This window comes from Poecilia reticulata, chromosome 18 (assembly GCF_904066995.2).
Source record: "Poecilia reticulata chromosome 18, P_reticulata-male-v2, whole genome shotgun sequence".
NCBI lineage: Eukaryota > Metazoa > Chordata > Actinopteri > Cyprinodontiformes > Poeciliidae > Poecilia > Poecilia reticulata.
The window spans coordinates 3,266,208-3,276,305 of record NC_088847.1 but is presented as its reverse complement, the minus strand read 5'-3'; the positions used below and the strand labels follow the sequence as shown (position 1 = coordinate 3,276,305).

General features: G+C 38.0%; 1 protein-coding gene across 2 annotated transcripts; it reads right to left on the bottom strand.

Annotated features, from left to right (window-relative positions):
* Nucleotides 1-3,484: 3,484 nt before the first annotated feature.
* On the bottom strand, nucleotides 3,485-6,349 carry LOC103480153 (immunoglobulin kappa light chain-like). 2 transcript variants are annotated; one of them, XM_008435007.3, is made up of 5 exons: nucleotides 6,052-6,349; nucleotides 5,246-5,944; nucleotides 4,116-4,232; nucleotides 3,997-4,040; nucleotides 3,485-3,889 (listed from the first exon to the last, which is right to left on the bottom strand). In XM_008435007.3, exons 1-5 carry the CDS (start codon nucleotides 6,104-6,106, stop codon nucleotides 3,749-3,751), a joined length of 1,056 nt encoding a protein of 351 aa, XP_008433229.1. In that variant the 5' UTR covers nucleotides 6,107-6,349; the 3' UTR covers nucleotides 3,485-3,748. The 2 variants fall into 2 exon arrangements, 1 of the variants encoding a protein (XP_008433229.1); XR_014084864.1 differs by lacking the exon at nucleotides 3,485-3,889 and having other exon boundaries at nucleotides 4,031-4,040; nucleotides 4,116-4,995.
* Nucleotides 6,350-10,098: the final 3,749 nt, after the last annotated feature.

Below are 10,098 nucleotides of genomic sequence, written 5' to 3'. Positions count from 1 at the left end.
GTGGGTGTAGGTGTAGATAGTCTGTTTATGTCTTGCGACCACCTGAGGCTTTGACAGATGGGTGACAGAGGATCTGGCTGAAATTAGGTTTGTGTGATTTCACTCTCGAGGTACGCGGGCCCACCACGATTGGTTCCAACCCATTTGGTTTCCTCATAGGTAGTGCACTCTCACTCGAGATCAAGAGATAATAGTAATAGATTTTGCATAAACAGTTAGAAGGGGTGCCAAACTTTATGAAATCTATTTTCTAAATATTTGTAGGTCAAATCAACAACTCCATCAATTTAGCTTGTCTACTTTGATGTCAGACACAGCCATGTAAGATATGTTTGTAAAAATAAACAATTTTATTTTATTTTAATTTTACATTCTACAGCTTCAATGCAGAGAAAAAAATATGCAGTACAAAGGATGGGTTTTTATATTACTGTTATGTTATAATAGACATTAGTTACATCTATTTGACATGTCTACATAATGTTACATGAGCCATTCAGGCCAGAAGTTGTCAAACTGTTGCAGACAGTATTGTAGTGCCCCCTAGAGGTAGCACATGTTACAGCACGGTGACTGCTAAGGAGGAAGTATCAATGCAATGCAGCGATCTCTAGATTATCTCTACACTCTCGGTCTGTTTATGGCTTTTAACTGAAAGTATTTGAAGACTCAGCAGCATTCTTTCAGTACACAGCCCCACTCTGTTTGACTAGTGGAATCACAGATGTGGGTTTGGAAATGAATAAAATCCAACAGGCAGATTCCATGGTAAGGTTAGGGTTAGTTCAAGTCAGGTTTAGTTTATTCTAAGTCTGGTTAATAAGTTTAAGGAAACTGGTTAGACTTCATCAAGTCATTCATTCATTCACTCCTAGACAAGCATGCAGCAACAGTGTAGCTTACATTGTTGTTGCCTTTTAAGCAATCTCACACAATGAGAATGCTTATTATGGGAGATTGCTGTAACAGGATCGGTTTGAGGTCTGGGCTTTTAGTGGACCACTCCAGAATGTCCACCTTGTTGTCTTCAACTTTCTGGAAAATAAATGTTGTCTAAAGTAGTTCTCCTGAAGATAGAAACAAATCATCATTTTACCTTTGACATTTGCAATTCTTCCAGGGCAGCTGCTGAGAAGCATCCCACAGCATGATGCTGCCACCACCATGCTTCACAGTGGGGATGGTGTGTTTGTGGTGATGTGCAGTGTTGGTAGAGTCTTGTCTGATGAGACCAAAAAGCTCCTTCTTGGTTTCATCGGACCAATGTTCTTTCTTCCTCTTCACCATGAAGAGTGCCGTTTGGCAAACTGTTGGTTTGCCCACTCCCTCCTTCAGTGTCGTCATGGTAACCTGATGTCCTCTCTCACTAGTCTCTGACTTGCACAGTCTCTCGGTTGTGAAAGCGACCTGATTTAGGCAGATTTCCACGTGGGCCATATTTCTTCCATTTCTTGATGATGGATTTAACTGGGGGCTGCACAGTGGCGCAGTTGGTAGAGCTGTTGCCTTGCAGCAAGAAGGTTCTGGGTTCGATTCCCGGCCTGGGGTCTTTCTGCATGGAGTTTGCATGTTCTCCCTGTGCATGCGTGGGTTTTCTCCGGGTACTCCGGTTTCCTCCCACAGTCCAAAAACATGACTGTCAGGTTAATTGGCCTCTCCAAATTGCCCCTAGGTGTGAGTGTGTGTGTGCATGGTTGTGTGTCCTGTGTGTCTCTGTGTTGCCCTGCGACAGACTGGCGACCTGTCCAGGGTGTACCCCGCCTCTCGCCCGAAACGTTGGCTGGAGATGGGCACCAGCACCCCCCCCCGACCCCACTGAGGGAAAAAGGGTGCAAGAAAATGGATGGATGGATGGATTTAACTGGACCCCATGTTCAGGGCCTTAGAGACCATTTCATATCCATCTCCTGACTGATACTTTTCTATCACATTATCTTAGACTTTATTTCAAAGTTTAAGTCACGACAGTGAATTAGGCAATGAAATCTCGTTACTGGGCTACCCGAGTACACTAAAAAAATACTGAAAAACTGTAAGTGTGACTATAAATACATGTGAATATATAAAAGTGTTACCAGTGTAGGTGAGATAAAAGAATAATAACCTCTGATTTTCTGTGTTTTCATGCTGAATTGGTTGCCAGGACTACTGATTAATCTATGAATGGGCCTCAGGTTATTTCCATGCCACTCATTGTGAGACTACTAGCACCAGTTGCCTGGACCTTTGTCGAATTAGGTCAGTGATCATAAATCGGATGAATATTTATGTAGTCACTTCTTTTAGGTTAAATATTTCTATTTGTTATTATTTTATAATTCGTTTACACATTGACATCAAAGTTTATTTTGTAAATTGATTGATCAAAAAAGCCAAATTTGGTTATTGTTGATGATAATGAAACATCCAAGGAGATGAATTCTTCTTTCATTGCTTTATGTAAAACAATAAACCAAACACTTCACAGAGCTCTGTTCAGTAACACTTTATTTGAAGGGGGTAAATAAGACTGTCATGACACTGTCATAAACATGACATAACACAACACATGTCATGAACATGAATAAGCCTTCATGAATATTTATGACTGTTGTCATAAAGCGTCATTTGGTAAATTATGACACTTTTAATACCAAGTTGACATTATTCAAAATGTCTTTGTTATGACAACTTGACATTAACCAAGAAATCATTACTGATATAAATTTGTTATATCAGTAATGATATAACAAATTTAAAAATTAGGTAACTTTATGTTATTAAAGGTAAAGTTTAAACATTAATGATATATCAATTATGTGGAAGGAGAATTTTTAAAATTATTATTGATACATTATTTTTGCATGGGTCGGAACCCAATAACAATACTGTTAAATACTCTGAGAAATGGAACTTAAATTCAATTAAGGTAGAAAAACATTCAGCACCAGTTTTTAATTTAACACAAAGGATCCTTTTTTTAAACACTTAATGTGATATATATATATATATACTGCCAGATGACTGAAATAGAAAAACAGTAAGAAACATTACAGAAATGTACACATTTTCATCTGATAATGGGATTAATTACTTAAGGTTAAAAATATGTTTTCTTAGTAAAGTATGCCGTAATAATGATACATTTTGAATTGAAGAGGACAACATTTTTAATTTTATGTTTTACTGTCACAGTGTCTTGTTGCACTTTGAACTCATTATTTTGTTTATATCTGAATATTGAAAAAACTTTCTGTTTGTTGTGGACTGAACAGTATTGAAGTAGATCAAGATTAATTAGATTTATTTCTTTTATTTTATTTTTTAAAAGGCTCTTTAGGCTGTTTAACACTTCAGATGATAAAAAAAAAACCTTATGCGATTTTCAGTATTGTCATTTCAAGCCTCAAGCTTGTAAGTTATAAGACAATTTAACAATAGCAATGTGTTTAATCACTAGTTGTTCTGAATCTTTGAAATTATTATAAATCAGTTGACACGTTTGAGGTGAACGGATCAGATAAAATCCCAAAACATACATCGACACTTGAGGCTGTAGGTTAAAATGAAAAAGTTCAAGCGGTGGTCATTATTGTGTAGCCTGATGTCTAAGTAGACCAACCCAAATATATTTTATTATATTAAACAACACCTTACAACCTTATGTCATTTTAATATCTTTGTTGCAAGAGGTTGGCAATGTTAATAACAATAATAACAACTGATGGTTATAACATTTTTAATGTCATGATCATACAAAACTCCAGTTTTACTTTTTTACAGCAGAGTACACACAGTCAGTCATTTCATTTCTTTGGTCTTGTCTTGTTGATGTGTAAACCTTCTGGAGCCTCAAACCTGCGTACTGGAGGTCTTCTTCAACTTGGTCTTCTTCCTCTTGGTCTTCCCTCTATTAGTACAAACACATTGAAATATGAAGATTTAATAGGTAAAATAAAAAGTGTCCAGAGAAATGTTATGAAATAAAATAAAATCAGTAATGGAGACAATAGAAACCTCTGCAGATCTTGTGTCAGGATGGGAGAATCTGGAATGAGGTTCTGAAAAAGAACAAAAATTCAGTTTTCCGACGCCGTTTTCAGTCAGCAGATATTAGAAACAAGTAGCTGTGGTACCTGAGGTGTTGGAGTTCTTTCTCTTATAAATCCTGAACAACAAAAGAGCTTGTAAAAAACTCAAGAAGGAAATGAAGGCCAAAGCTCCAGTAAGAAGATGCATAGAAATCACCTCATCTGTAAAAATGTCAGGCAGGAGAGAAAGTATTTTATACTTTTAGTCAGAAAAAAGAATCTTCACAGTACCTTAGTTGCTAACACGCCTTGGACTAGGACACTAGAACACTGAATTTACTGAACTGGATAGCTCCTTCAGTGACAGACTGCTGCATCCTGGGTACGCCAAGGAGCGTTACCATAGAAACTTTCTTTCAGCCGCTGTTAGACTCTAGAACTGTCACTGCTTCCATTTCTGCTGCTATTTCACATGTTTTTCTGCACTGCACTGATATACAGTTTTATAAACTGTCTTTTTATGTTCAATACACATGAACATTATGCACACTACGAAAAAAGTCATTCATGCACATCCTTTTGTTCAGAGCACAAAATTTCTATTTCTAACAACCGCACAGTATTTTCTCAAGTCATTATTTTGTACAGTATATTGTTATTATTGTTAATACTAAATATAATTGAATCAGCATTTTGATGGTGCTGTTACACATAAGCTTTACCAGTTGGGTTAATGAAGTAAAATTCTGTTCTATTTTAATACCATTGCTGATTTACAAAATGTATTGCAAGTAAAAATCAGAAGAATGTGTAAACAAATGTGTTTATTTATTATTAGAGAGTAATAGTGATCAAACAGCATCGTGAAGACCAAGAAACACAGCAGACAGGTCAGGGAGGGAGCAGTGGAGAAGTCCAACTATAAAGTGTGCACTTCATTCTTCAAGTGTGGACTTTATGGAAGAGTGGGAGCAGAGAGACATCACTGAAAAAACGACATTAGAAGTCCAGTTTGAGGTTTTTTAGCTAACGTGTGTGTTCTGGTTAGGCATGATGAAAATGAAACATGGTGGTCACAGTGTCATGCTATGGGCTTTATTTCTGTAAGGATGGGGAAGCTGGAGAAGTGTTTCCCCTAAATGTCTGCACCAAGTATTTACTCTTTGAGGCTGAATACATCATACTTCAGATTCTGGAAAACTACGCATCATATTTTTCCAAAGCATTGTGCTTACCTTTAAAGCCCAGTTTGGTTCCATTTCCAAACACTACGTGTCCACAGGAAGCCACAGCGCAGTAGTAGGTTCCGGCCTGAGACCCAGTCAGGTTCTGCAGCAGCAGGCTGTACAGACATGAACGGGTTTGCTCCTGAGTTTTCTCTCCACACTGGTCGTTCCTGCCTCTGCGGCTGTAAAGGAGTCCTGGAACTGATTCTCTGTTGTTCCTGAACCAGTAAACACTATGTTCTCCATCACAGCTCCCAGTTTCTACTGTACAGGTTAGAGTCACATGACCTCCCGGTTGGACGGCCTCAGATTCTATCTGATGGACCAACGTCTGCATGTTCGAGTCTGAATCCTTCACGAACACCGTAGTGCCATTTCCAAATTCAAAATTGTACATGTAACCACTGCAGCAGTAGTAAGTGGCCGTGTCTGAAAACTGCAACTCGGTGATAATCAGGTGGTTTTTACCTTTTCCAGAGTCCAGGATGAAACGCGGATTGTTTTTAAATTCATTGTAAAAAATTTGCTGTTCATATTTGAACATGGTGGAAATGAGTCGTGGTTTTTGTCCCAAGGTTAGCTTATACCAGCTGAACTTGGCGGCCTCGTGGGTTTCATAGAAGCATTCCAAAGTCAAAGTCTCTCCAGCTTCAGCTGACAAAACGCTGCGTTTCTGACGGACAGCCGAGGAGATGTTTTTTGTCTGAGCTGAGGAAAGAAAAAAGGCCGAATGAATCACACCCATAATTAACACATGAAACCAAAGTCACAAACTTCAAAGGAATTACACTTAAGACGCAAAAGCACAAACTCACCCATGTTCACCAGGAGCAGGCATGTGAGCCAGAAGACGAAGTGTGCAGGCGTCATCTTGGTCAAACTGCTGAATGAAAGGAACTTCAATCCTTCCTTCACTTTATAGTCAAGACTGTATGTGGCGCAGTAGGAGTGACATTATGTCATGTTCAGGAAACGTGATCACTTATTCACTGACAGTTGTTGGTCACTCTCAGAAAGCAAGACCTTCTGTCAAATTGGTACAGGTGAATTGGAGTCAGAAAATTTTGGGTTCTCGAAAAGAAAATCCCAGGGAGTTAAAGCAATTCAGTTTTAGTGAATATGCATCATCCAACATCAGAGCTGAGTAAAAACCAAAAAAAATCTGAATTTTTTTTCAAAGTTAACAGTTCCTGCCTTCAAATATTTTACGCAGAAATTACAGTTTATTTCAGAACAGATTTTCAACAAATGTATGCATGTAAAATAAGGTATTACAGAGCTGCTGAGGTTGTAGAAAAGTAAAAGCAACATTAACTTAACATCAGTCTAACTCAAAGAAATCAGAAGGGATTGTGTTCATTCATTTCCAGTCATCTGCTGTATCTAGGTAGATTCCCAAAGAGCTTCCTTTAGGTATCAGTTTCATCAGGGAGAGCATTCAAGAAAGTCTGTGCTGCTCTGACTGTTATATAAATGTTTCTTGGTAAAACAGAAATAAGGAATCTGCAATTTTTATTATTTCACTCAGGAACTCCAAATCAACATCACTTTTTTGAAAATGGATTCCAATCACGTGCACAAAGCAAGTGTGCTGCAAAAAAAATAAAAATAAAATCTGTCATAAGGATTGGTGGGTTTAGTTCTTGTTTAATATGAAATAGTCTGACTCCACTGTTGCAGAACATAAAAAATTATAAAACAGAGAAGTGCTTATAAGACTCCATGTCTTGACTTCAGTTCTGGGTTGAAGATAAGAAACCATCAAAACATAAAAATAAGCAAGAAGCTATAACCAAAGGAATAAACTAAGACGTTATTACTTAACCATCATAAAAACACAAATTAAACAAGTTATGCTTCCTGGAAAAAGAAAAAAAAAACACATGACAATAAAGAACTCAGAAACATGAGTTCTTCTGATAATTCATTTTCCTTTTTTTAAGGTAAGAAAAATATACGTAAAGCTGGTATACATCAACTTACACTTCATAATGGTTGTTTGTACTGTAGAATATTTTAAACTGCATTGATTAATACTAAAAAATATAAATTTTTACTATTATTATTACACTTATTGTACAATTTTATCAATTAGTCCCATGTATTTGCTTTGCACTTTTATAATTTATTCAGCAATATGAAAGGATTTTTCTAACCTTACTGTAGAATAAGGAGGTTCTGTATGTTTCTCAGATCACAGTGAATTACTTATGAAATCAATGTGTAAATTCATTAAGCAGCAGCTTTGATTTGTCAACAGGATCAGAGACAGCATCTATATTTGGGCAATTAAGTATTTAAATTCTTTCTGCAAAATTTCAAAAAAGCTTAAGCTTATCTTCAGCCGGGAGACAGATGCCAGTTAAACCAGCGACTGGTCAACCACATCAGTGGGTCATGTTTCTTCAGAGATGAAGTTCCTGTTTCCATCAGGAGAAGCACGTCTTCCCTAATGCACGCTATAGACAGACAGGAAGTCCTTTGTTCACCTGGAGCTGTGTAGGAAAAAGAGGTAGCAGTGCATTCTGGGAATCAGAGTCTCCTGGTTCTCTGTGTAGTTCAGAACACAAGGGATGAGGTAAGACTGCTAGTGAGAGGAGTTCTCTCTGATGTTAACACTCAGGAGCGAAATGACCAGCAGGCCGCTCCTCTTAAAGCTGCAGTATGTAACTTCATAAAGAACATGTTGTTAAAGCTGTCACCATATCATGAAAATTTGTTATGAGTCAGTTAATCTGTGAAAAGATCGTTCTCCTCCACTTTCTCTCTCTGTTGCTGTCTGAAGAAATGCATTGATCCCAACCAAAAACAACCAATCAGAGCCAGGAGGAGCTTAGCATTGCCAATCAACCTTATACACTTGCTGCTAAAAGGGATAAATGGGGGAAGCAACTTACCATTACAGGAAAACTGCTTATCTATCATCAGTGGCTATGCTAACTAGCATGAGCATTCACAGCAGGATCTGCTGATGGGGAGAAACTGCAGGAGGAGAGGTGAGATGACCAGTGCCATACAATATTGTGATTGACAGCGCTATGACCCGCCTCTTGGCTCTCCTTGGTTGTTTCTAGTAAGCACTGGGAGAAGGCATTTCTCTCACAGATGATCTTTCTTATAACAGGTTATCATGACATAATGACAGCTTCAACAAATATGTGACAGCTGGACATAGGCACCAGCACCCCTTCTGACCAATGGGATAAGAGTGAAGAAAATGGATGGATGGATGGAAGCATGAAATACTTAAAAGGTGGATAAAAAGTAAAAAGGCCAAATCAAAATGAAGACTCCAAAGTTTTGTTTCAGAAGCTTTAGATCTGCTTTGATCTAAACCACATGTATTGCTGTGTGGGAGTGAAGACTTTGATTTGTGGGTATCAAGATTTGAAAACCATCTTCCTCCCTCTTCAGAATTGTAAACGATTGTGCTGGCTGAAAAGTTTGAGTTTTCCAACTCATGTTTCAACTCTTGCTGACTCGTTAACACTATTTAAAGTACGCTGGTCTTTGGGGCTCGTAGTGACGGGTGATGTGAAGTAAATGGAAACAAGGCGGAGGCTTCCTGTTTGCTGACCTCACAGAGGTTCACGACAGAAGATAGAGTGCCGCTGGTTCACCGTTGGTCTCTCAACCACAAAGTAGCATCTGTTGAGTTTGTGGTTTTCAGGTTATGTTAGCAGTAAACAGCCTGAAGACCAGCAGGCTTCATCGCTTCACTCAGAACATGTGTTTGTTTCAGACACATGAATGTTTTATCTGTGGGGATGTTGGTTGGTTTTGTTTTTAGTTGATTAAGGTCAGAGTGTCTCTTCCACTCTTATATTTATTATCTCTTTTTACAGGAGAAGCTACATGGCTCCCTTTATACATTTTTAATGTGAAAATGTAACAAATAATGTCTTGTTGATCACCTGACGATGAGGTTAGTTCATTGTAAGGCCCAATCAACCCAACATAGGTCTTAATGCTTAAAATATACTTTTTTTTATTTTTGGACATTTGAATTTGATACTGTAGGATCAATCTGGAATGTAGTTTATAGTTAAATGTCTTAGTATTATTGCATAAATTGGTTTGATTGTATACATTTGGATATAAATAAATTACTCAACAATGCCAGTTATTGAGTGAGGATGATATAAAAAGCTGAACTTGACTGAATTGAACCCAGCACCTCTCTGTGTGACACAATAAAAATCTGCATACTCAAAACCAACTTGAAGTTGCAGCTCTCTTACATATTCCTCCAATTCACTGTCTTGTTTTCTGCTTGTCTCTGACTGTCGTTGTGTTGACATCGGACCCGACACGATCAAGGTTTGGTCAGAGACGAGTTGTTGTGGTTTTGGGCTTCTGGTCAGGTTTCCTGTGTTTGAGCTCAGCCAGCACTGATGTTTCCACCAATGGAAACTTGTACTGTGCAGACAGACCACACCACCTCCACCACACAGGTGGAGGAAGACCGTGTTAACAGTAAGACAGCTACAGACTAAATGTTCAAACATTTTGGTTGATATATTTAGATGACTGGAGAAGTTTATTTCATGAGCGTGATCAGTAGTACACCATAATAGATAGATATGCAACAACTAGACACTAAATTTAACTAGCAGTCAGTTAGCAAGGTCACACTCACACACATATCCATTATCATAACCTACTTGTTTTTGGAGCCATAGCATAAAACCATCTAAGAACTGAGACAAACAAAAAAAAAAAGAAAATTCACTGTAATAAAAGTGTGAGGAGTCCAGTGCCCCCTGCTGACCAGCATCAAAGCCCTGATGATTTAATCTGAATAAACACACTGAGCTGTGGTTGGGAGAAAAGCTGCCATTTTCTGCCATGTTGTTAGTGTG